This window comes from Lagopus muta, chromosome 1, assembly GCF_023343835.1.
Source record: "Lagopus muta isolate bLagMut1 chromosome 1, bLagMut1 primary, whole genome shotgun sequence".
NCBI classification, from domain to species: Eukaryota; Metazoa; Chordata; class Aves; order Galliformes; family Phasianidae; genus Lagopus; species Lagopus muta.
In genome coordinates, this window is record NC_064433.1 from 45,960,603 (window position 1) to 45,987,714 (window position 27,112).

Sequence of the window (27,112 nt, forward strand, 5' to 3'; positions counted from 1 at the left end):
GCAGCCCAGGCACTGCGCAGGCGTGGGCGGCTCAGGGTCGGGTTGATTTTCCCCACCCCCGGGCCCGGAAGGAGGAAGTGCCGGCGGGAGGAGTGCCGGCTGTGCAGTGTGTGGTTGTCGCTTCTGCTCGGAGCTGGGCGAGAGCTGAGAGCCGGAGGCACGGCTCCTCCTCGGCTGGTAACGGCGCTGAGGGGGCGCGCGGGGCGGGAAGGGCTGCGGGCCGAACTGTGGGCCGAACTGTGGGCGCGGGGCGGCGGCTGCGGCTGCGGCTGCGGGCGCTGCGCTTTCTGTTTCTTTTCCCCCGCGGCGAGAGGGGCGCGTTGTTATAACTGGAAAGCCTTGGGGAAAGAGTGGCTTTCACCAACTTCAGACCGTTTTGTTGCTGTTGTTTGCTTTTATGAGATGGAGGGAGAACGTCGTTTCAGCAGGACAGAAGTGAAACACAATGAATTCTTTTAGATACCTACGATTTATGGCATCAACTTGCCTGAAGATTCGCTCTATTTACAGCTGCTCAGCTGACTCTAAATTAGAAAGCATAAGATTCTTTAAAGCAGCTTTCTTTGTACATATAAGTTATGTTCTGGTTCCAGCCTGACTTTTTTTTCCCCTCACCTTAAAGAAATATGGATGCGAAGAGTAGAGCGTGTTTAATTAGGCATCGTCGGGCACTGGAGAGAGACATCAAAACCTCGTACATTATGGATTGTATGGTTTCTGACCAAGTCCTGACACTGCAGGAGGAGGAGAAAGTGAAACAACAGGTAGAGTCATCTATGGTTTTTTTTTTTTTTTTATTTTTCCAGGCTGCTCGTGTGTTTTATGGTCCTTTCTAAAAATTATTGCTGTCAATCATTACTACATTACAAATGATTAACCAGGCGCTTAGGATGTGGTTATTATTGCAGCTCATAAGGTTGAGCTGAGGTCTTGCTGAAACTGAAATCTATATCTGTAGCAATAAAAGTGTTAAATAACTTGCAGAGCAATAGATTAGGTAGTTTCTGTTAGCTTTGTGTAACACCTATTTTAATGTTTGTTTTAGAATACACAGAAGGAGCGAGCAGCTATGCTAATAGATACTCTTCTTAAGAAAGACAATAATGCATATAGATCTTTTTATAATGCACTGCTTCATGAAGGGTACAGAGATCTTGCTGCACTTCTTCAGGATGGCATCCCTGTCTTCTCCTCTGGGAATGGAAAGCATGCTGTGGATGAGATGACTTCATATGGTTAGTGCAACTGCAGCAATCTCAGTTTCTGAAGGGAATGAGAAGCTGTCTTTTTATTCACTGCTAAGTGACTATCTGTAGTACCTAAAAGGAAGTAAAACAAAAAGGAAGTAAACAACGAGCTTGTTTACTTGTTTTGGTAGCACAATAGTCGGTAGTTCTGTATTTCATATGATAGGAGAGGATGGTTATGGCTTTCATAGGTCATCTTGAAAACGTTCATTGCTTGGTAATGTGTATTTTAAAGGACTGGAAATCTGAAACTCCTGTTTTTCTCTAAATTGTAACATTTTAAGAGTCTTTCTTTCATTTACAAGTCATTGTTTTTAAGTCCCTACACCTGGTGTAGGGAACCTGCTTTGGCAGGGGGGTTGGACTCGATGATCTCTGGAGATCCCTTCCAACCCCTACAATTCTGTGATTCTGTGAAGTTTATGTAGGTTGCTCCAAAAATAATGCCTTCTCTTTATTTCTGTGGAAAATACAACAGATTCGCAGAGCTCTGTAATACTATCTGATTGATCACACACTCATCTACAGAACACTGTCACCACTATTGGCTATGCATTTTCAGCAGTGATGGATGAGAGCCTGGAATGCTGTACTCATAAGAAACTGCACCAGAGGAGGTGACACACTGTCACCACTACTGAAACACACTGCTTCACTGCACTCACATCCACTGTTTGGTCACAGTCAATGTTCAACAAGTGTCAGTGAATGTCAGTGGGTGCAATTTTTCCAGTGTGGAGGTGTTCAGTTCCACACCATTGTTTGATACACACTTCTAAGTCAGATGGCATTTTGTCAGACTGCCCCTCTGCTGCCATCTGGTGCACAGCAACAAAATGTAATGGAATAGTGTTGGGAAGGTTCAACCTCTATTGCCATACCACCATCTGCCTCTGTTGTAAGCCAACATAATAAAATAGGAGGTGTTACTTTTGGAGTAGCCCTAGTATATAATAAAGAAAGTGAATTTTACGTAAAAGGTTTCAGCCTTCAAAATTCAGACATTTCTCATTTAGAGTAGTCTATAACTCTCAGCACTGCATGCCAAATGTTAATCTAGCTAATTTGAGTGCTTATTTCACCACCAGATCTTTTGCTTACCTTCAGTAAGATCTTAAACTTTGCAGAAGTTGTCTTCTTTGATTTATATGAAATAAATTAGTAGTTTTTAGTGGGATGAAGTGTCCTACTGCATTTGACTAAATGACAGCTGAATCTTATGGTATATTTTTTTGGCACTGTCTAATATAAGAATCATAGAGTCTTTAAGGTTGGAAAAGATCATCTGGTCCAGCTGTCACCTGTTCCCCTGCCTGCCCCATGATCATGTCCCTCAGTGTCACTTCCACATGGTTCTTGAACACCTCCAGGGATGGCAGCTCTACCACCTCCTTGGGCAGCCTGAGTCACTGCAGCACCACTCTTTCAGAAGAGAAATTTTTTCCTAATATCCAACATGAACCTCCTGTGGTGTGGCTCGAGGCCATTTTCTCTTGTCCTGTCACTGTTACCCAAAAGAGAAGAGGCTGACCATCACCACACTACAGTGTCCTTTCAGGTCACTGTAGAGAACAATAAGATCTCCCCTGAGCCTCCTCCTCTCCAGACCAAACAATCCCAGTTCCCTCAGCCATTCCCCATAACACTTGTGCTCCAGACCTTTCACAGCGTTACTGCCCTTCTGTGGACACTCTGCAAGCCCTCCATGTCTTTCATGTACTGAGGAGCCCAAAACTGAATGCAATACTCAAGGTGCAACCTCATAGAGACATGGTATTTAGAATACCTGAGTGAGATTTCAAAAAAAATAGCACAATGGCCAGCTGTCTACTGTGTGACCTGCAATGGAGAGAGCAGGTGCACATTTACGTTCTTGCTATGCTTCAGGTACCCTATTGCAAGTGCACCTGTCTTAGCTTAAATAAAGAGAAGCCTGGCTTGGACAGCAATGCTGTGCTGTTAACCACAGAGTTGAAGCTTTACTTTGCATGCTTCCTCTTCTGCTGTATTCTTGAAGCAGTAACCTCTGGCTGGGAGAGTGGCTCAATGGTTGGGAATAGTAATAGTTCTTGGAATTGACGTAACTAGGTCCAGCTTGCAGAAAATGTAGTTACCAACTGGGGTGCTGCTGTAGATGGGAAGCTGTTACCTGTTAATTATGGCATGGTTAGTCCAGGAGTTCTTAGAGCATCTGTATGGGAAATGAGCTGGGGGAAGGATTCTTGGGGGTGAATTGTTTGTTTTGTTTGGAAGAGGCATAATGTTTAGAAATCACTTTTTCTTTTCATGTTTCTTGTTTTTAACTTCAGTTAAGACAACTCTCTGCGAAGGAGGTGTACCACAGAGACCAGTTGTGTTTGTCACTCGGCCAAAGCTGGTAGATGCTATTAAACAGAAACTGCGCAGCTTAGGAAGTGATCCAGGTTGGGTGACAGTTTATGGAATGGCCGGTTGTGGAAAGACCGTTTTAACAGCAGAAGCTTTAAGGGATCACCAGCTCTTGGAAGGTACTTTTCTAAACATCAGTATTCTAAAAATTACTGGAAATATCTATGCATTGAGTGTATATGGATCTTATGTCATCTTGAAATTGATTTTGTATTTAGCATGATAAATTCCTTAGGTGTTTTTATTGCTTGCAAGTTACAGTTTTCAGAACCGTTTAGTGCTCTGGGACCACTGCATATTTTATTAATTTATGGAAAAAGATTCTTAACAGCTTTTTACCTTGAAACCTGCTTTGATTTATGAGAGTAGAAGCATCCTTAGGTAACTTGAATTTGTTATTTCTAGCAGTACAAAATATAAAACTATCATTTTTAGTCTTTATTCTTTTTTGGGTGTTGCTTGTCAGTTCTTGAGACTTTTACCTGTGCTATATGGGTTTAAAAAATCTTGCTCAGAGTATAGTGTAGGTTTTAGTAATGTCAGACATTTGTGGTGTGGTTATACTACTATCAGTAGTAGTAGATAATAGATCATAAATGAAATCATTTACTGTTGTTTTTCTGTATAGGACGTTTGGAGCAGAAAGTGAGGTGAGATATTAGAAAATATGTCTGAGATTTAGAGAATGTGGCATCCTCTGCTGCAGCTGGCTCTTCTAGAAGCCTTCTTGCTAAATGTTTTGTGGTAATTTTGTATCCCAAGCCCTGAACTCCTGCAAAATGAGAAAGTGAATGCTGAGACAGAGAAGAAGGAAAGGGCTTGTCAAGGAAAACAAGTAGAAAGGAGGGACAGCATCAGTGACAATGTGAGCTTTGGGAACTTGCCTTACAGAGGCTGTTCCTTTTAAAATATAAGGCAGTAATCTTGTAGAATCATCCTCCTGCGGTACAGAGTTTTAAGGTTGGTTTGCAATAGACTTTACAGTTTATATTTGAATTTAAATTGTATTATTAATTGCTATTCTAATAAATGCTATAAATACTTCTAATTTTAAACGTAAAGCGTGATTAACGTTGTTGTTCCTGTCAGGTTATTTTCCAGGAGGAGTTCACTGGATCTCTGTGGGAAAACAGGACAAAGCTGGGCTCCTCATAAAACTACAGAATCTTTGTAGTAGATTAGAGCATGACTCTACTCTTTCACAGAGACCACCACTTAACATCGAGGAGGCCAAAGACCGCCTTCGTTTGCTGATGCTGCGCAAATACCCGAGGTGATGTTGGTAAAATGCTATGCTATTCTTTTGCTCTGCAGTCTAATAATCTAAAATGTCTGTTGTTACATATTTCTGTTTCTTAATTAAAGAAAAGGTCAGAAGTGAACATCCTAACTTTCACTTTTTGCTTTCCCTTTTTCTCTTTTAATGTAGATAATGTAGAAGTGATAGTCAAGTTAAAGCTAGCAGTACTTCAAGAATTTTGATGCTTGCATAGGGACTACTGTTAATATTTTCTAAATTGCTTGCTTATGGGAAAAGAGAAAATAGATTCAGAGAAATGTAAAAAAGCTGAATGGTAAATGGATGGTTAAATCAGGTATGTAATATATGCAGTAAAACTTTTTCTTTAAGTAGATGTTTTTAATGGAGTAGCATAAGGGATGCATTTAGGCTTGTTCTGGATATATTTGTCAGATTATTAATGCTTTTGTTATAAATATATATATATTACACACACACACACACACACACACACACACACACACATATATATATATGTATATATATGATAACCAGCTGTGCAGGAGTCACCTTCACATGAAAAGTTATTAGTCACTGAAAACTGGAAGTTGAGAACGAATAGCTGGAAATAAGCACTACTCTAACTTCTAGTATTCTTACTGTGTACTTAAAATGTTTAATGAGTGTATGAGGATCATACAGCAGTGGAAGGCTGTGCGTCACTAGAGAGCAGTTAGTGTGTTTTTAAAGTGGTTGCTTTGGAGTTACCAAAGTGAAAGCAAGTTTTCAAGATATGATCAATTGTGGCCAAAATGGCAAGTTGCTTTCAAACTTCAGGAAAGTTGAATTGTTTGATCAAGCGAAGTCTTGGCCACTGCACAGCTTTTTTTCATGTTTGAACAGTAGCTTTTGTTATTTTAGGGGATTTCATTACTCCCTGGGAAAATCTATGCTAAACTAAACACGAGTGAGATATCTCAGGAATAATACTCCAGTGATATGATCTTTACAGCTGATGGAGTACTGGCATTTTTGTAAGAGAAAGAAGTCTTCCTTTCATAGAAAAGATTTAAAAAAATATTGCCAGGCCTATGAGAAATTGACTGATAAAGGTGAGAAATTCAAGTAGGTGCCTCCAGTGGAGAAAAGAGATATGCAGAATGATTGAAGGGGAGCGTACTCTTTTCTCTCACTAACTCACCAGATTACTTACAGAAGCTTGGAAGAAGCTATGGCCTGTGCTGCATCCCGCCCAGTTGGAGATGTCAGAATGCTGTAAGAACAAATTGAATGTGTTGCATTAGGTTAATAACAGTTCAAGTATGAACCAAACTTCACTGATTTGTTCTTGGAGAAACTTGCATTCAGCTTTCTGACACAGGGTTTAATGTCCTCTTAAAATGTTTCTTGGATTAGTGGAAGAAAATTGAAATTGTACTACTTAGTTAATTCTGAAAATGTTCTTTCGTTATGAAGGTGAAATAGTATATCTTATTACTAATATGATATCTGAAATATGAAATATCTTTTCTTGTACTAGGTCTCTTTTGGTCCTGGATGATATTTGGGATTCCTGGGTGTTAAAAGCATTTGATAATCAATGTCAGGTTCTTATCACCAGCAGGGACAGGAGTGTGACAGATGCTGTGTCTGGTAAGGAATGATCTTCTCTTCTGCATTACAAATCATGGATGTACGTGTGTGCAAAGTGTTTTTGTGTACTTTTAAAAAAAATTGATAGAATCCGTGTCTGTCAAGCTGTGCACAAATGACAAAGTTTTAGCATTCTGCTCTGTAAAACTATGCTTTTCCATAAAATACATGTTATATGTTGTCCTGTGTATATGTCTGTATTGAGAATCACTGCACTCTTCAGTAAAATTAGCCTATCTGATGCTGCTGTGTTTCAACTGATTATCTCTACGTATGAAGTAGTCTCTGAGCCGGATCCTCTGTTCCAGATTTTTCTCCGAAAATTCTCTCAACTTCCATAGCATTTTGAAAATTCTTTTTATTTTTCCCCCCATATATAGGCAATAAATATGAGATTCATGTGGAAAGTGGACTAACACATGAGAAAGGACTGGAAGTTTTAGCCCTGTTTGTGAATATGAAAATATCAGAACTGCCAGAACAAGCTAACTGCATTGTAAGGGAATGCAAAGGTATGACACTCGACACTTTTAAAACCACTCAGTATATTTTTTTCTTCTGGATTTTGTCTTACAGAAAGAGGAGGAAACATTTGATGATCAGAGGGTTGGAGAACCTCTCCAGGAAGGGAGGTTAAGAGAGCTGGGCTTGCTCAGCCTGGAGAAGAGAAGGCTCTGGGGTGATCTCACTGTGGCCTTCTGGTACTTGAAGGGAGCTTATAGACTGGGAGGAGACTGACTTTTTACACAGTCTGATAGTGATAGGACAATGGGGACACCTCAAGAATTTGATTAAGAAAATTTCCTGATTTATTCATTCAGCTACTAGACTAAACTATTGAACTGTGTTCCTTCAGACTCTCTAAGGTTAATTTACTTTCTTCCTTCAGGTTCTCCTCTTGTGATATCCTTGATAGGTGCATTACTACGAGATTTCCCTAGTCGCTGGGAATACTATCTGAAACAGTTACAGAATAAGCAATTTAAAAGAATAAGAAAATCTTCATCTTATGACTATGAAGCCCTCGATGAAGCAATGTCCATAAGTGTAGAGCAACTGAGTAATGATTTAAAAGATTACTATAAAGACCTCTCCATCCTCCCAAAAGATGTTAAAGTACCTACTAAGGTAATAACAGCAACTCAGAAACCTCATAGCTTATTTTATTTATTATTATTACTATTTTTTTTATGAATTAGACTGGGTGGTTCTTGCAGGTTTCCTCCAACTGGATATTCTATGATTTTTAGCGATATATAAACAATAACGTTAAAGAAGTAGTAAAATTTGAAATTATGGTATACAACTAATGTTATATGCAACTTAATAATAATTGGTGGTTTGGGTCTCTTATTATATCATACTTCTACTACTACTTATCACCTGTAACAGAGCTAAAAAATTGCAACTGAAATATGCTCATAATTTTAGTTTAATGTATGCTCCATGCATAGCTCTTGCATTAGGTTGTAACTGAACTATCTGAAGGCTTAAAAACTGTTAGGGAATTTCTTTTCTGAAAAATATATGATCACCATGAGTCAGTACAAATAGACAAACGAAGGGGTGGCTTGTATTATCTATCTCATACATATCTATTATCTGTCTGTCTATATATTTGCATAGTTGAATATTGAACTTCCTGAGTTACTCACAGAGCATAGATTTCTTTTGCAAATGGTAATGTTTCTACCATGGTTTTTTTTTTTTTTTTTTTTTCAGTTAATTGTTAGTCTTTTATGGCATTCCTACAGTTTTGTTTGTTCCTTAGTTCTTTTCTGCTTTTTTAGGTGCTCTGTGTTCTTTGGGATATGGAAACTGAAGAAGTTGAAGATATACTGCAGGAATTTGTTAACAAATCATTATTGTTCTGTGATCGTAATGGGAATTCATTTCATTATTATTTGCATGATCTTCAACTTGACTTTCTTACAGAGAAGAATCGCAACCAGCTTCAGGTAGAGTTCTGGCTTATTTGCTTACTTCTAACTTATTCTACAAAGCCGGACTTTCTTCAGAAAACATTCCTTTTTTAAAAAGTATCCAGAGTAATCATGTAATAGGCCCACAATGCAGTTAAACTTAACGCTGGCTAAGAACATTTTAGACTTGAAAATTAGAAGTGATTTAATGATAATTCCATATGGAGCTAAGAAACTAATAGAATCATGGAATGTCTTGGGTTGGAAGGGACCTTTAAGGGTCATCTAGATCTGTTTTTGAAGGAGAGGGCAAAAAAAGGTAGATAGGAAGAAGAGGCCAATTGTTTGCTTTGTATCTGTGTATGTAAAGGGTCATTTTTGTTACTGGATATGCATGTTTAATGTGAAGAGTGACCTTTTCTCAGTCTAAGAAGGAAGATTAGCAACTTGCTTTTCTGTCTTTAGTATCCACGGAGTTTCTGTAGAATGTCTTCAACATAATGTAAATTACAGTTTCTTAAGATAAGTTTTTCTTATTTAATTTGTTGACATCTTACATGGAGGAATAATAATAATAAATGTTTAATATTAAAATCAGTCCGCACCTTTTTATAGTATTAACTGAAGGTGTGTTTGAGTTCTCATTGCAGGAACTACATAAAAACATAGTAAATCAGTACAAGAGATACTACAAGCTTCATGTGCCTGTGCTATCTCAAGAGGACTGCATGTACTGGTATAATTTTCTAGCATATCACATGGCTGGTGCCAACATGCAGAAGGTGAGTTCTGACTGGGTTCATCTGTTCCTCTTCTTCACCCACTGCCCTTCCCCTCCAGGCCATTTTTTCCTTTTAGAGTTGTCTTTTCCCAGGCCTCTGGGCAGATGGGCAAATACTGAGCATAAAGTCCTTTCGGGACTCCGCTGATAATCACTGTTATGAAAACAACTTCTGTGTCTCTTGTCTTTTCAATCAGTTTGTAAGAAGATTTCATATAACGCCTTTTGTTTTTCTTTTTCCTTTGAGCAAGATGTGGTAAAAAGTCTTAAGCTTTTTTGGAAATCCAGGCTTACTATGTTGTATGATAAAATTAAATTGATTTGCTTAGAGTACTCCAGTAGATTGATGAATGAATTGGAGTGAATCATATTAAGATATATTTGTGCTTTTTTATTTTTCCCTTAAGTAGATTCAGTTGTGGAATTCATGCTCTGAACTATTATTTGTATTTCCTGTAGGAACTCCGTGATCTTATGTTTTCTCTAGATTGGATTAAAGCTAAAACAGAACTGGTAGGGCCTGCTCATCTAATTCATGAATATGTAGAGTATAGTTCAGTCCTGGATCAAAAGGTATGTAAAAGGTAAATGATCAGTCTGTTCCAAATATGTTTTTCCATCTTTTAGTGCGTTTTATTTATGTATGTATTTGGGATACATAGGAAGTGTAAAAATGAAATGTTGGGGCAGTCCTAAGTTTAACTTCACCTTGGAGTGAAGGGGAAAATGAAGAATTAAAAAACTGTGGTTTTAGTTAACTTCAGTATAGGTGACAGTAATTAATTATGGAACTCAGTGGTGAGAATCTGTGGTTCTGTGATAATTAATGGTGAGTGCAGATGATACTCCCTTTTTCAGGAAGTTTAGAATCTTGTTGGCCTCTTGGAATAGTCTTACTGATATTTAACATTGGCTGCTCATTGAGTAAATCATTGCTTCCAATATCCGTATTTGAAAAGTAAGGATAATACACTTTTTCTGAATAAAATAGCAGATTATTTCAGTCTATGATTTGTACTTGCTAATAGAACTAGGAAGAACTAAATGCTTCTGTAAGAATACTGCCTTATAGAAAATTAAAAAACAAAGGGCACTTAGAAGACATATCCACTTCAGTAATTACCAAACGTTGTCTGCTCTGTACATAGGATAGCATCATACGTGAGAATTTTCAGGAATTTCTGTCTTTAAATGGGCACCTTCTTGGACGACAGCCTTTTCCTGACATTACCCAGCTGGGTCTTTGCCAACCTGAGACATCAGAGGTGTATCAGCAAGCCAAGCTGCGGGCTCAAAGAGAAACGGGAACGTTTTACTTGGAGTGGATGTAAGTGGCAGTAATCCATCTGCTGATGTGTTTATCCCTTGATTCAATAACACTGTCGCATATACAATTGAACACAGTAAAGGGTAATATAAGAAGTGCTGTTTTTTATGGGAAAAGAAAGTGAAATAATTTTCAGGAGCTAATGAAAGAAAAACTGGACATGTAAAGCTACAAATTAGTATTAATTTCATAGAAATGAAGAAATTACTTCTCTACTTAATGAACATTCATTTTAAGTACCTACCCAAATGTGAAAATAAGGTAATTTGAAACTTCTCTATATACTTTTTTAGAAAGGTGAGAATTGTAGGGCAAATATTACGTGTGTGATGCAAACTTGAAAGAGAGCACATAGGAGATCACAGCTTCAGAAAGAAGTCTATTGGGATGTGGCAGAAAGCAGCTCATTAAGACATTATCAGGAAGACTGTTTTGCTGTACCATGGCTGTGCACATGAGGTAGCATGTTGGTTTCTTATGCACATAGTAGCATTCTTGGTCTCTAAGCTCTTAGCTGTTGGAGGGCAACATAAATTCTAAGTGAACATAGGAATTGGTTTCCCTTATTTTGTGTGAAGGCTGAAAGCCTGCTGCACAAGGTATGTGAACAACTATTATTTTTCAAAGAGAATTTTGAATGATAAAAAATGCTAGGAAATCATAGAAATCAGACTCCTCTCAAACTGAACTATCTTCTCCTACAGAAATAAAAAATCCTTGAAAAACCTTTCCCGTCTGGTTGTTCGTCCGCATAGAGATGCAGTTTACCATGCCTGCTTTTCTAGGGATAGACAAAGAATAGCATCATGTGGAGCTGATAAAACACTTCAGGTAAAAACACCTACCTGTGCATGAGTGAAGTGTAATGCTGTGTACTGTTTTGATAATGTTTGTTAGTGGTGCTATTGCTTTCCTTTTGCTATGAAGATATTAGAGATCTAGAATATAACGGAGACAAGAGATTGAAAGGGTGTTACATAAACACATTTAGGTTAGTAAGTACTGTTTTGTAGTTCAATAACTATACTATGATACCATGTAAATGAATATGAGATACCTTTTAATGATACAAAAAGCTTAAGGCTTAAGTAGTGCATCCCAGCATGTTTCACATTCTTTTGCAGAAATTGTAGTTCCCATCTACAGTACTGATAAACAGTGAGACATGTTAGTTAGTGGTTTACATTTTCCATGGCGTTTTAATGGATGTTTGGTGCTAAGTTGCTAAATTTTCTCATGCAAAGTAAAGAAATCTGGGCAGAAAAATGAGCCCTGGAAGTGGTAGACTGGAAAAAGGTACAAAGTGAGTATGGGGAGACAGAGAGGAAAAGTGACTAATAAAAATTTGCCAGCAGTCTGCCTGGAGGGAAGCCAGACAGCTCTCAAGAAAACTAGCAATCAGCCAGCCACTAACCTGGTAAAGTATCCATATTCCAGACAGCCAAAGGTAAGGGTAAAGAACAACTTTTCTGCAAGCCTTTGGTATTGTTTTGGATGCCTGCTAAGTTCAGTACTAAAGTAGAAGTATTAATGGTCCTCAGTTGCTGTTCATTTGGCTATTTAATGTGGTGGTCTTTGTTACTTTCTTTTTTTTGCTGGCTTCTACACTGTTATGGTCATGGCATCCACCCACTTAAGGAGATGCTTGGATATTCTAGTTTATGCTGTGTTGAAGTTATTGTGCTGGGCTTCTGTACTTCATGGCTTCATTACTGGGACTGCTGATTTCTTATTTTTCTCTTGTCTTTCTATTAAAAAAAAGGGATTTTTTTTTTCCCCATAACCTAAACTAGAAATAATAGGAAAATTAACAATCATTTTTCATTGTTTAACTTTGAACTTGTCATGTTTTTCCTAACAGTGACATCAAAATAAAACTGTTTCCAGATTTTAAGACTAACTCTCCTGTTTTTGTGGAATCAGAAAAAATGATTGCTAGATTCAGAGCAGATATTCTGCAGAACTGACTGTAGATGTAGATTTCCTTTTGCTTTGATGCTTTTATTTGAACAAATACCAACTATTTCATTGTTGCTGTTATTCCCATTTGATGAAAAAAGATAGGAAAAGTAGGGATTTCACAACTGTAGCATCTTAAATGTTGCTGCAAAGAGAAAATTGTGATTTGTTAGAACAGCTGAAGGTCGTTTACTCTTGCAATGGAAAGGGTACGTTTACCATTATTAAGATAAATCCCAGAATTTTAGGAAACTGATTAATATGCAGTGCTTCTTCCCTACCATCCTTTCCTTTCCTGTAACCAGCTCAGAAGAGACTCCTAGCACCTTAATTTAATGATCAATTGCTGCTAAAATTCTTCCTTTCAACGGAAGAATATCGTATCTATCAACCTGGAACTTGTACTTGTAATAACAGTGAAGTTATTGTGTGGTGAAGTTATTCACAAAGTAGAATAAGAAAGTACATGTATTTAGCCTTAAGGAGCACAGAAGTCGTATGTGGTAGAAAGCCTAGCTTTGGTTAAAGGTTATATATAGAGTCATTAATAAAGCATGCAATGCGTACAGATTTTTTATATGAGTGTTCAGTATTTCTTTCCATAATAATTTCTATCACCTTTATAGATTTGAAGTTCAAATTAAATGTTCTCATATTACTTTCCTTGAAATTATAAATGCTTTCAAAGTGCAAGCAGTTTTATGAAGAGCTTAGCTAAGGGAGTTCTTTGAGAGAAAGCAATCCTTTATTTGTGTAGGATGTTTCGAAATTGTCTGCCAGCTAGAAGATTTCATTCCTCATTGTATTTCTTCAGGTGTTTAAAGCAGAAAGTGGAGAGAGATTGCTGGAGATAAGTGCTCATGATGATGAAATACTTTGCTGCACTTTTTCTGCAGATGATAAATATGTAGCTACTTGTTCAGCTGATAAAAAAGTGAAGGTATGGAAACGGAGAGTAGACTTTTTGTGTGTTTGTTTTGCTACATCATAATTCAGATTTCAGTTTTAACTAACTCAGGGAGAGCAGATTCTTAAGACTAAGGGTTTTTATTAACTGTCTTAAGCCTTATGTGGATAATTCACTACTTTAAAAGCAAAATATCTCATACTTGTTTAGCATCTTATGTTACCATCATGCATACACAATTACAACTTATTTTATTTGTATTATCAGATGATTCTTTTTATGTAGAACACAGTGGATGAGTCCATTCCTGTTTGTAACATAAAATTAATATATGCACAAATGTTTTTCTTATATAGTGTTTTCTGAGAGAAATTTATTTTTAATTCTTCAGAACTGCAACAAAATCTGACAATGTTCTAATCTTTCCCCCTCATTCACTTGATATTTAAATTGTTCAAAACTAGCTGTGAAATTTTGTATACTTAATAGTAGCCTTTATTTTGATGAGAGTAAGTTGGTTTTATTTGGTTGCAGACAGCTTGTTATAAGAACCTTTGACTGTAAATACCATGTTCCAGTTCTTGTTTTGAAAAATATATGTATCTGCATCTCTGCTCTACTCTAGTAGAAACAATCTGAAATTAAAGTTGTGTGTTAATAGATACAAATATACGTGTTTTCCCTTTCTCTTCCAAGTATTTTTGGTGTGTTATTAAGAGCATTTTTAGGGTTTTATTTGTATTCCTAAATGGTTTACAGATTTCATTTTTTTTTAATTAAGTAAATTGAATTTATTTAAAACTGTTTTTTATCCTTCAATTCCATCTAGATCTGGAATTCAATAACAGGCAAGTGTTTGTACATATATGAAGAACACACAGAGCAGGTCAATTGCTGCCAGTTCAATAACAGGAGGGGTCAGTATCTTTTAGCCACCTGCTCAGATGACACTTTCATCAAAGTAAGTTGAAAAGATTGTGATAAGCAGTATGGGAGTAATCAAAACAGAGTAATTGTTGTTGTAGAAATATGATTCAAACCCTGTAAAGCAGGAAAATAAGCAAACACACAAAACAAACAGCAGCCACAAACAATACAAAACTGGATGCCAAATGATAAAATGAATGAATAATTAATGTAATGGAAGTGGAGCAGATGTATTTTCTTATTAAATTTATTGGGCATAATAAAGAAATGAAAGTGGAAGCCAACGAAATAACAGTAATCAAAACAAAAGATTTGTCAGATTAGCTATCTGGTTGTATTCAGATTATGAGGCAGTATGTGTACTGAGAGCAGAAGCCATGTAACTGAAATATCTGAGGAAAGGGGGGGAAATAGAAGAATAAAGGAAGATCTGGCTGTGGGTAAGGGTGTAACTTCACAGCAAATTCACAGTATATCCAGTAATAGAATAGAACAGTAAAATAAAAATCAGATTTTATTTTAGAGAACAATGTACAGATAACTGTTCCTGCTTTGAGTTCTCCCTGAGCAGTCAAGTCAAAAATCTGGTAACAGAAAGGCAGTATGCCCTGTAAGCTTAGAAAGTAGAGGTTGAAAGGAAGGAAAGAGGCTAGATGAAGTTTAATACTCAATCTGAAGAAACCTTTGGTAACTTTGTGCTATTTGTGGTTCTTGTATTCATTGTACAGAAAGTGTTGTATAATAGTTATGAGAATCATTTTCATGCAAGCTGGCATATGGAAGTAAATTGTGGGGGAACCTCAGGCATGGCTTCAAGTCTGTGAGCATGTGGGTAAAACTAAGAAACATTTGTGAGAATTTGGTTGCTGCCGTGGTTTTGTGAAGAATGTGAACAATCTGTGAATAATTCATGAATTTAATGGTATTTATATATTTGTTTCTCATGCAGCTTTGGAATTTGAAGGATAAGTACTGTAGGAATACAATGTTTGGTCATGTAAACGCTGTCAGTCACTGTAGATTTTCACCAAATGATGACTATATTGCTAGCTGCTCAACAGATGGCACAGTGAAGGTACACATCTTATTTTTTAAATCAACTGCCTGTTTTAATTATTTTTGGGGAGTATGAAATACAAAATACGAGTGAGATAATTTTGTATTTGTGTGGTCAGCTTTTATGAATTAAACCCTGAAACAGTTGAGTATTGTTCCCACTTTCAGTGCAAGACTTGGAAAAGTTCAGTCCGGTTCCAGAAGGAAAATTGAGTGGCTGCAGTTTTAAATAAATTCTACTGAGTCTCATTTTGAGTCCTTTTCACCATTAAAAAAAAAAAAAGTATATAGTTAAGAGAACTGACATGGAGGGGTGTTTTGAAATTGGTTTAAACAGAAATAATAATGAAAACAACGGCAAGAAGGCCTTCAAGAATAGTTAAAAGGTCTGTCATCTGAAATGGAATCAGCAATAGCCATAAGCAATAAAAGTGGTGTGAGTTCTGAGGTAGTTGTGTTTTTGCTTAGAACACAAGCATCGTTTTTTATTGCCTTTGGCTGTAACAGAACTATGCTGCTTCAGTACTGCAGTTCTTAAAACACTAATACCTTTCTATGGAGCTGCTATATCAGGAAAGTGAGGTTGTAGTATCTGTTGTCATTCAGAAGAAAAATTGTGGTAGAGGAAACAGAAATATTCAGTAGCTCTCTGGTAGGTGCCTCAATGAAATAGGCATACAAACTACCTGTATCCAATGTACCAGATTTCTTGTTGTGAGTGGGCTTTATTTAACAGAGTTGCAGAGCAGATGTTATTTTTGTCTTTATTCTATTGTTAAGTAGAAGTTAAGACAGCCATCTAGGCTTGCTTGTTTGTTGTTTTCCTCACTTTTTTCCCTAAAAGAGATTGGGAAGTGGTTTTCTCCTGTTGTATGCTGTAAAGAGAGGTTTCATGTATTTCTTTCATTTTTTTCTTGAAGCTTTGGGATGTGCATTCAGCAAATGAACTGAAAACTATTGAGATAAAAGAATTCTTCAGGAATGCAGATGAGCAGCAAGATGATGTGGAAGTTTTAGTAAAATGTTGCTCTTGGTCCAGAAGTAGTGATACAATTTTGGTGGTAGCCAAAAATAAACTTTTGGTAAGTATCTCATGTTAATAATTCTCTAGATGTGTAGTATGTTGCTATCTGGGTAGAATTTGTGAATACTTATAAAATATAAGATATGTTTCAGACATAAAGTGCCTGTTTTTAAGTGTGTGTTTAGCAAAAAATATGCAGATGATAAACATGATGAATGAGATAAATACCTTCTAAATTAAAAAGTGTACATTGTTGATTATATAAACTGTGTCTGTGGTGAAGCCATTCTAGCTGTATGCTAAATATTGTAATTGCCTTCACAGCTTTTTGATGTCACGACATGTAATCTGTTAGCACAAGTAGTTGTAAGTCATCACAGTACAATCCAGTATTGTGACTTCTGTGCTGGGGATGAGTTAGTAGCAGTTGCTTTGTCTCATTGTTCTGTTGAGGTAAGTGATTTCTTCATTGCTACAATATACCAGGAAAGAGTAATTGAAAGAGTTACATTTGTCATGGTTTTGTGTAGGGAGAGGTAAAAAAAAAAGTGGCAATTTTAACAGCCTTTCAATGTGCTTTGTTCTTTATAATTTTTGTTTACCTCTAAGATGTAAAATAGGAATTGGGAAATAGTGTTTTGAGGTTAGACATCCTTCTTAGAAAGCAGAACTCAGTTTTATATAAAACCACTAGGCCACTGTATTTATTTGGAGTTATGTGATGATGTGATTATTGTCAGTCTTTGGATTATACATCTTCCCTTTACTTAGCTCAAAACAGGCAAACAAAATACCTTCTCCTGTATGCTGCTGCAGGATGTGGCAGTTTGTGAAAGAGGAATGCAACAGCTGAAATAACTTTGGGACTATCATGGCTAACTAAGCATGTACAAGTATTTGGGTTTTCTGTTCTTTTCTTTGTTTTTTTGTTTTGTAACCTACTTGCTCAGCTCAGTTTGTATTTTCATAATGAGTGAGGTTTTGTTTTTTTTTGTAATTCCTCTCACATCTTTTAAACTTATTGTTGTCAAAGAGGCTTCTGTTTCCGTGTTACTGACCATCAAATTGTCATCAACAGGCACAGTTCTTTTTACACGACAGTTTTAGAGTGAGAATTGAGAAAATGCTAGTAAAGATAGTAATTAAGTATACTTCTTTTCAGTTTTGCTTGAAATACAATCTAAATTCATTTGAGTTCTTTCATATTTCTGCTGCAGTTGTGGAATATTAAATCCTTATCAAAAGTAGCAGATTGCAGGGGACACATGAGCTGGGTTCACTGTGTGACGTTTTCCTCAGATGGATCTTTATTTCTGACATCTTCTGAGGACCAGACAATAAGGGTAAGATTACTCTTTTTTTTTTTTTTTTAAGCTGATACTGTGTGCATATAAAACATATAAATTCTTTGTTAAAATTATTCTTATAAAATTATATATTCATATACAATATAAAGTAGTTAGCATTATGGTTATAGTAAGTATTTAGCTTTGTATTATATAAACATACAAAGTTATTTCTATATGCAGTAGAATGAGCTGCCTATTTTCTTTATTTACTGTATAGATAAAGAATTTTTAGGTCCAGTGGCAGTTCAAGAGTAATGGTAATTTTTAGATTTCAGGTAATTAAAAACTGGGAACTGTTCTGATGGTCCTTTTGTAAGCTAGCAGTGTTGATATGCCTTTCACTGTTAAATATCTAGGATATTTAGATTCTTATAGTTGTAATGCCTCATTAAAAACCATGAAAATAGACCTACAATGTACAGAAGTAACATTTGCTTCTCTCCAAGCTAACACTGACATTCTTGAAATTTTGAAAGGAATTGAAATATAGAAATCTATACTTGGCTTTTACTGTAATAGAATTTTAACACTCTTCTTTGAAACAGAGAAGTGGACTTCATGGTTCTGATGCCAAACACTTAGATGTCTGCTTGGCAGCCTAGAAAAAGAATTATTTGTTTCATCAGTTGGAATTGCGATAGCAATTGCACAACTTTCTTTGCCTAGTAAATAAAAATAGCAGAAGGATAATTTTCACTGTTTTAAAGTCAGTGTTACTTGCACATTTTGTAAGACTTTGGTTTAAAGGTAGTCAGCAAGTTTTTTATCTTGAAAACTAATGGAACACTCTGTTCTTTGCCAGATTTGGGAAACAAACAAGGTGTGCAAGTCTTCTGATGCTGTGCTAAAAAGTGAACTGGATGTTGTATTTCACAATGGTGAAGTCATGATTTTAGCAATTTACAATCAGAAGCATATTCAAGTAAGCTGTGTTTCTCAATGTATTAGTATATTTGAAATTATCTGGAAATCCCAGTAGGAAACAAAGCACTGAAATAACTGCCTGTTCATGACTTTCAAGAGTTGAATCCATAGAAGATGATTAATATATTGTAAAATTTTATGTCCAGGAACTTTGCCTATAACAGAATAGATTTTTCACCTTTGCTCATGAAGGGAAATTGACTGAAAAGTCAAATTGTAGTTAAGCAAGTGTCTTGTAATTCAGCAGTATATCTGCTATCACATCTCTAAAGGTAGTTTCTCTTGTGACTGTGATGTTTTACCCTTGCTGATCTGTGGTTTCCCAGCAATGCATTCCTAGTCACCTTTTGATGTGCCATACAATCATTTTAAATGCATCACACTGGTAGATATTTTTAACTTACAGATTTTTTGTAAATCATTGCATTCTAAAGTTCTCATCAAAATTGGTGTAAGGACAACGCTGGGTTGAGATTAGTGCACTGTACATGCTGTTAAGCTTTAAGTCATGCTTACACTCCATTTGGCACGAATATCTGACTGGCAAGTAGATTTGAGCTCAGAACTCACTATATGGCCTTTGAAATTCAGGAATAACATGTTGACCTGTTTTCTGTGATCATGCAAACTTTTAGAAGCCTTCTGAGACTGAGATGTGTTTCTGTCTGCAAACTTGTCCCGTTCAGAACATGTTCTACAGTGATAGTTACGCAGGACTTCAAAGCAACTGATTTGTGAAAGTATCTGGTCTTGATAAACAAAAGTTTAGAAACTGACAAACTCTTCTCTTGCCGTTCTTAGCTCTTTATTGTATTTTATTTCAGTTTAAATTTTAAAATATTTTATTAATTTATTGCCTATCTTGCAGCTCATTAATGGAAATACAGACAGCATTATCATACAGACAGAACCTCAGGAATCCCTTATTTGCTGCTGTTGCTTAAGTGAAGATCTTAAATTTGCAGCATTTGGGCAGGAGAATGGAGCGATAAAGGTATTAAAAGACCTGAACTTGATCTTGAAAATAGGAAAACAACTTTCTTTTTAAAGAAGTTTCATTTTAATGACTCTCTTCAATAATATTCTTTAGTACAGTACTTAAAAATTTTTGTTTTAGTGACACTGAAATGATGGTAATTTAAAGGTAATACTAACAATGCAGCATTGCGCTTCACTTACCAAGGACTGATTTGTTGTTGTTGTTGTTGTTGTTGTTGTTGTTGTTGTTGTTGTTGTTGTCACCATCACAGAATCACAGAATTGTAGGGTCTGGAAGGGACCTCTAGAGATCATTGAGTCCAACCCTCCTGCAATGCAGGCACCCTAGAGCAGGTTGCACAGGTTGGTGTCCAGGCAGGTGTTGAATGTCTCCAAAGAAGGAGACTCCACAACCTCCCTGGGCAGCCTGTTCCAGTGCTGCCACCATTACTGTGAAGAGTAGGCACATTGGTGCAGAACTTCTTATGCTTCAGTTTGTGGCCATTTCCCCTTGTCCTATTGCCCTGCGATGCTGAGAATTGTCTGGTCTCGTCCCCTTGCCTCCCACACCTTAGATACTTATAGACATTGGTCAGATCCCCTCTGAGTTTTCTTTTCTCAAGGCTGAACAGACCCAGGTGACCCAACCTTTCCTCACAGGGAGCCCAAAACTGCACACAATACTCAGTCCATTGGCTGAGAATGCTGTATTTACAGTCTCTTCATATTTAAAGAGAATTTGTGTTGAGAATTTGAACTTCCTTTCCCTAAAATATGTAAAATAAATACTGTTCTTGCATTTTTCATTGTAAAGATACTGCAGTTGTTGGATGGGAAAGTTCTGATGTCCCGGGAAGCCTACAGGACATCTGTGCAGCACTGTCGATTTACCACTGATTGTCGGACTCTGATTTCAAGTGCTCATGATGCAGTCATACAGGTTTGGAAGATATTTTAAAAGATTAAATCGTACCTTTTTGGAAAAAATAAGTTAAAAACATCTTTCCTATTATACCTAACATAAACTCAGTGACCACTGTATATCCTGTGTGTGGAACCATCTTTGTTCCATGCATTTTGAATTGATTTTGTATTGCTATAGGATAAGTTGGCATCCTTAATTCTATTGCTGCTTTGATTTATGTTTTCCTACTTATCTAATTTGCAAGTGTTGCAATGTCAAGTAATTTGTTGCAAAGAAACTGTAAATAAAAAGTTACTGTTTTTTTCTCTGGATGACCTCAAATAGAATGCAGCGAGTTAGAGCACCAGATAGAGGCAGATAGGGGCTGTAGAGACTGTAGCCTTTATTTGTATCCCACAGGCTGGTGAATATTAGGCAGTTCTAATGCTGTGCATGATAGAACCAACTGCTTTCAGATGGATGAAAAGAAATACTACTTTTCTTAGAAGGTAACAGTCCTCCTGATCATGTAAGTTTGAGATGGAATTCAGCACTGGCCAGGTGTGGACTTGTCTGCATTGTATAAGGGAATAGAATTGAAAGACTTGTTTCTGAGTGGGCTGCTGTGTCTACCTACTCCAATAAAGTGCTGAACACAGATACTTGCAAGAAGTTGAATGGTTGCATTAACATGGTCTCATAAGCTCTCCTTTTTGGCAAGATTGATTGGCTATAGAGAAGCATTATGGTGTATGTAGCGTTTTAGCTCATCAGGGAATGCACTTTGAAGTGAGTGTCCTGGTCTTTTTTTAGTATAGTACTTCAGGTTTCAGTGCACAGCAGTTGCAGGCATGCAGACAGGATTCCTAAACTAGAATTCATACTTTAAAGTCATTCAATATGACCAAACTTCAGCTGATTTGAAGTCAGACCTCTAAAACTCACGTGGATGCTGGTCCTCAGCCCTATTTTGCTCAGCAAATCTATTCCAGTTTCAGTCTTCTACCTCCTTGCTAGTGTACACGTAGCCTGTGCTGCAGTCTGTTATGGTGTTTGTTTTGCTCTAACTCTGTGCAAAACTTCTAGATCTGAAGCTATCCTGAGTATCTTCACTGTGATCAGTGGAGTAGTAGTCAGCTCGCCACTTCCTCATCGTTTTTTTTCCCAGATCCTCTGCTCCCCCTAGTGGGCCGTCACAGTTGTCATCTGAATGCCTCATTACTGTTCTTTCTTTGACGCAGAAAACCTATTTGAAAACCAGTTAAATCACTGTCATTTAAATTATATTGAAGCTTAATAGATTCTGTAAGATAAAATGACATTTATTCAATTGTCAGTGAAGAGTTCAATTAAAATAGTGCCATTTTGTTATGAAAACACCAACTGCAATGACACTTCATTAAAAAAATGCTTTAAAATATAAATTAAAATATAAATATAATATATATCTACTTACATATAAACATAGAAATTTAAAATGTGATTTATCCAAATTTAATATAATTATAGAATATTCTGAGTTGGGTGGAATCATGAGAATCATTGAGTCCAGCTCTGGGCTCCACACAAGACCAGCCAAAATTCAAACCTCCTGTCTGAGAGCATTGTCTATTGCTCCTCAAACAGTTTAGGACTGTGCCCACTGCCCTGGGAAGCCTCTGCCAGTGCCCAACCACCCTCTGGTGAAGAACTTTTTCCTAATCCCCAGCCTGACCCTCCCCGACACAACTCCATGCTGTTCCCTTGGGCCCTGTCACTGTCACCAGAAAGCAGAGAAGTGCTTTCCCTTTGCTCCCCTTGTGAGGAACTGTAGGCTCCTTTTCTCTAGGTTGAACAATCCAAACGACTTCAGTTGTTCCTCATGTATCTTACCCTGTAGACCCTTCACCATCTGTGTTGCCCTCTTTTGGATGCTTTCTGTTAGTTTTATATGCTAACCTTCACACAGTGCTTAAGGTGAAGCTGCACCAGTGCAAAGCAGTGTTTAATAATTGATTCCCTTGACTGGCTACTAGTGCTAATGCACCAGGATATTACTGACTTTTTTGGCTGCCAAGTGTTTTAGCACCAAATTCACTTAGAAAAAATCAGATTCTGTGTATATTACAGGGAAACAGTTTGCTTTCACATTTTGCAGTGGTTAATGCTTTAAAGTAAACTATCTCTGAGGTTGAACTATAATACTTCTAATAAGTTGCCACCTTCATCAAAACTTTTTATCATTCCTACAGGTTTAAAATTAAGTAGTTAATTCATTCTTTTTAAGTTGTGTTTCTCATATATATACATGTATATGTGTGTGTGTGTATATATATATATTCCATCTTTATAATTAGGTCTGGAATTGGCAGTTGAACGAGTGTGTGTTTCTAAGAGGGCATAAGGAAGCAATCAAAGACTTTGCATTTCTGGAAAATTCAAAACTTCTTTCCTGGTCGTTTGATGGAACAGTTAAGGTAAATAAAAGGCTGTGTATAATATAAAATACATCTTACTTTCTTTAATAAGAAAAGCTATTTGCTGAGCTCTGTATGTTGTACGGACACTTGCCTGGTTGAACTGATCTGGAAGTATGTGGTGTCTTAAGACAAAAATTAACATTTTATATTTCTAGCAATGTTTATTTATTATTATTTATGTTGTGTTTTGGCAAAATGTTTGCCATATTAGTACCACACAGATGAGTTTTATTTCCTTTATTGACTTTTTTTTTTAAACAGTATTTTACTGGAAAAACAAGCTAATTCTGTTCCATAGGTTTGGAATATCACCACTGGAATAACAGAAAAAGATTTTGCTTGCCATAGAGGTGCTGTTCTTTCTTGTGCTATCTCACCTGATGGTAGTAGGTTTTCATCTACTTCTGCTGACAAAACTGCAAAGGTTGGTTACTTTATGTACAAAAATAATTTGATAACTTGTTTGGCCTGATATTTTTGCTGTTTTTTTCATTATGAGATAGCTAGTGATTATTTAACTAATCCTTTTTTGCTTCTAGTGTTAAAATTCCCATATCTGTGAACACGTTTCTAATGCTTTTACATACATTCAGAATTGATCTGGGTACAACTTCAGGCTGTCCTGATGACCTCTGTATGAAAAAACCACACATTTAATGCACAAGTCTGTGAAGAATGTTTTGTTTAGTTCTCTCTATTGATTTATTATAGCCTAATGTTCTAATTGGGAAACGGAAGTTAAGAAAAACTTCTGAAACTTTACATGAAAATATTGTCCATGTTGTTGGTAATATTTTTGTTTAGAAGCAAAGCTCTAAAAGGCTCTAAAAGGCTAAACTGTTCTGGGCCTGCACCATTGGCTTTTTTAAAATATAGTGCTAAATTGACTCATGAATCCTAGGGACAATTTTGTGAAGTTCTTTATAAATTAATGAGTTGCTTTAAAGAGCATATTCCAAGGAAAAAATGCACCTGATTCTGTAAGTTGTAACAAATGCATTCTAGAGTGTGATTCAGAAAGTGAAAGCAGAGTACATACAGTGTAGTCCATACATAAGGAAAGAAGCCTTTAAGCATGTATGTAAGAAGTGATTATTACTTTTGAATGCTAATTTTTTTTTTTTTTTTTTTTTTTAGAAAGAAGGGGTGAAGTTATAATTGTTTTTGAGCTTGTTTTCACTCTCCTGTGTTTTTCATGTAGATATGGAGCTTTGAAAGTTCATCTGTTCTTCATGAGTTGAAAGGCCATGAAGCCTGTGTGCGGTGCTCTGCTTTCTCTCCTAGTAATAAATTATTGGCCACTGGAGATGACAAAGGAGATATAAGGGTACTGCTTTAACCTTGTTATTTTATAATTCAGTTGATAGTTCTCATACGGAGGAGTTCTCATAGCTTGTGTTCTGCATGTCTATTTAATTAGCATTGTAGTGAACATCAGTTGAAGATTGCCAAGATACCTTGCCACATTCACAGGGTGACAGTAATTTGTAACCATATTGATAGATTTATTTTCCTGGGTTCCATAGGTTTATGAATGCTGCAGAACTGTGATTCACAGAATTTGCTGATCATTCTACTGTAAATTCCATGAGTGATTAAATCCTTTCTATATAATACAGTCGTAGGAGGGGAGTGCTTCTTTTGGGTTATTCTGTCACTTCCAATTGAATGATTATTTTAAAAGGCTTTTTTTCCTCTAATATGGAAAAATATATTTCAGCTCTCCTTACGTTGACTTACACACATAATGTTTTGTTTCTGTCAGATTTGGGACATTTTAACAGGTGAATTACTTCACTTCTGCTCCTCAGTTACTGTGGATGAAGGAGAACCAACACATGGTGGTTGGGTAACAGACCTCTCATTTTCTCCTGACAGTAAAATGCTTGTGTCATCTGGAGGCTATCTTAAGGTAAGCCTTGAAATAATTAAAAAAATCTAACATACCTAATGAAAACAAAATGCTGATAATTTTAGGAAAACCCAAACCACTTAAAATAAACAAGTCTGATATTTTTTACTTAAGACTGCTCCATCGTTGTGTTTATCTGGCACTTTTCACATTTCTTCTCCAGATTGAAAGCTCTTTGAATATATATTTCTAAGATGGAGTTTGTTTTTGAACTCCATATATGCTGTTGCTCAAAGAGTTCAAGATAGAGTTGGGAACTTCAGATCTTTATTAACAAAGCTCTTTAACATCTTTAAACATCCCAGTCATTTCTGTTTGCTTTAATATCCACTCAATTTCAGCTGCAGCTGCATTCATAATGAACATGAACGTGCTCTATGTCCTACTGCATTTATTTGCTTATTTAAGATAACAAAGTTCTGCATTTCTATTTATGAAAAAATTGAAAGCGAACATTCTGCCTTGAAAAGACACACTTGCTCACTTAGACTGTATGGTTATATTTTACAGTGGTGGGATGTAACTACAGGAGAATCCTTGCAAACCTTCTACACGAATGGAACAAACCTCAAATCAATACACGTGTCCCCTAATTTTGAAGTGTACGTGACTGTTGATAATCTTGGTATTCTTTATGTATTACAGAAGTTGTGATCAATGGGCTGAACACTGTAGAGATGATGGAGCTCATTTTTTGAGCAGGAAACAAGACTGTGCTAAATTTTTATCTCTTGTTAAGCTGTGAATTATATTTCAGTGTTGTATTCACAATGTTTTCATGCATATTTATGTATCTTCCTGCATGTTTTTGTAAATTAACTTGCATTTAGTCTTGTTTTTGGTAAGCATTATTATAATATGTGACTCCTGATTTGCATTTTGAGAATATTGCTTCCGATTTCACAATGAAATTTTATTAAGATTTATTCAAATTAGGAGAAATTAGTAATTAACAGCAGTGAAAAAATAATAGGAACATAACAGATCAGTAATGTATTCTGTGCAAGGGGTGATGGCTAAACGCTCTCTTGTTATGAACACAACTGTGAGATACAGTTTGTTTTTTTTTTTACTATAATGAAAGGCTTTTCATTTAGTACAGAATGGAAAGAATCAGGGACATCCTCCATTTGAAAGAAGAAGCTAGCTATACTGGTGCTTGAAGTTCAAAGCAAATCAAGTGACTGTACAGTTTACAGCAGCACTGCTTCCCTCTTGCCCCAAGAATCTTCACACTTATAGCCTTTTGGAGATAAAAGTGATAAGGAAAGAAATGAGGCGAGTGAGCTATTCTTAATAAGGGGAACATCTTGAGTCTTGTTTTCTCAAGGCAAAATTTGAAGAGATATTGGAATTGAAGTGGAAGAGGTTGTGCCACGCGTCCATTCAAACGATGGATACAGCTAACCAGCTAAACTGACACTGGAAATACTTTAAAAGGTTTATATTGAAAAATATTAGAGGGTGTGAATTTGTGTTTTTTAGTTTCAAAATTAGCATTCAGTTTATACTATGAAGACATTTTATTGTTAGCTTTTTTAACGTTGGGTTCTTGTTACAGGGATCTTTTTCCTGGTAATATGTGATTCTTATTACTCCTTGTTTTTTATAATCTATTTATAGATTCTGTATAGGGTGGAATCTTTGATGTTTTGTACTAGTTGTACTTGGCATATCTTTTGTGAACAACTGGTTCACAATTTTTCTTAGATGCCAGTAAGCCTTGTTCTAGTAAACTGCCTTTTAACTATGAACAGTGACTGCACAAACACTAGTGCCATGATTTTAGGTTTTTTGTAGTTGGCAGTAGAACACATCATCTAGATACTTGATTGTAAAAGGTACATTAACAAGGGTGTATCACCTGATACAGAATAATGAAATTTTCACTTTTAGTAGCTTTTTTGTGTGCATTTCAGCAGATTTAATACACATTCTTAATGTTTTCCTGTTTTTGACAATCAATGTTTTTTTTTCCCTCTTTTTTAACTTGAAATTCCACTGTTTCTAAGGTGCTATTGAATACGGGTCAGTGTAACTAGAATCCTGCTGGCAGAAATACAAAGAGAAGAAATTTGATAGAAAAAAATAATAATGTTTTGTATTGTAAGTATGTACAGCATTCAATAAAGATGATCCAGGCAATATGAAAGAA

At 36.3% G+C, this 27,112-nt stretch overlaps 1 protein-coding gene across 4 annotated transcripts; it reads left to right on the forward strand.

Moving 5' to 3' along the window:
- Nucleotides 1-48: 48 nt before the first annotated feature.
- Nucleotides 49-27,112, forward strand: APAF1 (apoptotic peptidase activating factor 1). Of its 4 annotated transcripts, XM_048933570.1 has the most exons (27): nucleotides 51-177; nucleotides 623-764; nucleotides 1,046-1,235; nucleotides 3,557-3,754; nucleotides 4,725-4,908; nucleotides 6,416-6,528; nucleotides 6,909-7,040; nucleotides 7,418-7,656; nucleotides 8,319-8,486; nucleotides 9,101-9,232; nucleotides 9,691-9,804; nucleotides 10,380-10,558; nucleotides 11,263-11,389; nucleotides 13,332-13,457; nucleotides 14,254-14,385; nucleotides 15,301-15,426; nucleotides 16,328-16,489; nucleotides 16,756-16,884; nucleotides 17,649-17,774; nucleotides 18,583-18,702; nucleotides 19,573-19,698; nucleotides 20,497-20,622; nucleotides 22,923-23,042; nucleotides 23,344-23,469; nucleotides 24,247-24,372; nucleotides 24,811-24,957; nucleotides 25,468-27,112. In XM_048933570.1, the coding sequence occupies exons 2-27, from the start codon at nucleotides 627-629 to the stop codon at nucleotides 25,609-25,611; spliced, it is 3,750 nt and encodes a 1,249-aa protein (XP_048789527.1). In that variant the 5' UTR covers nucleotides 51-177; nucleotides 623-626; the 3' UTR covers nucleotides 25,612-27,112. The 4 variants fall into 4 exon arrangements, with proteins under 4 accessions (XP_048789529.1, XP_048789530.1, XP_048789527.1 ...); XM_048933571.1 differs by lacking the exons at nucleotides 51-177; nucleotides 1,046-1,235 and having other exon boundaries at nucleotides 667-764; XM_048933572.1 differs by lacking the exons at nucleotides 13,332-13,457; nucleotides 14,254-14,385; nucleotides 15,301-15,426; ... (9 more) ...; nucleotides 24,811-24,957; nucleotides 25,468-27,112 and adding an exon at nucleotides 11,914-11,994 and having other exon boundaries at nucleotides 49-177.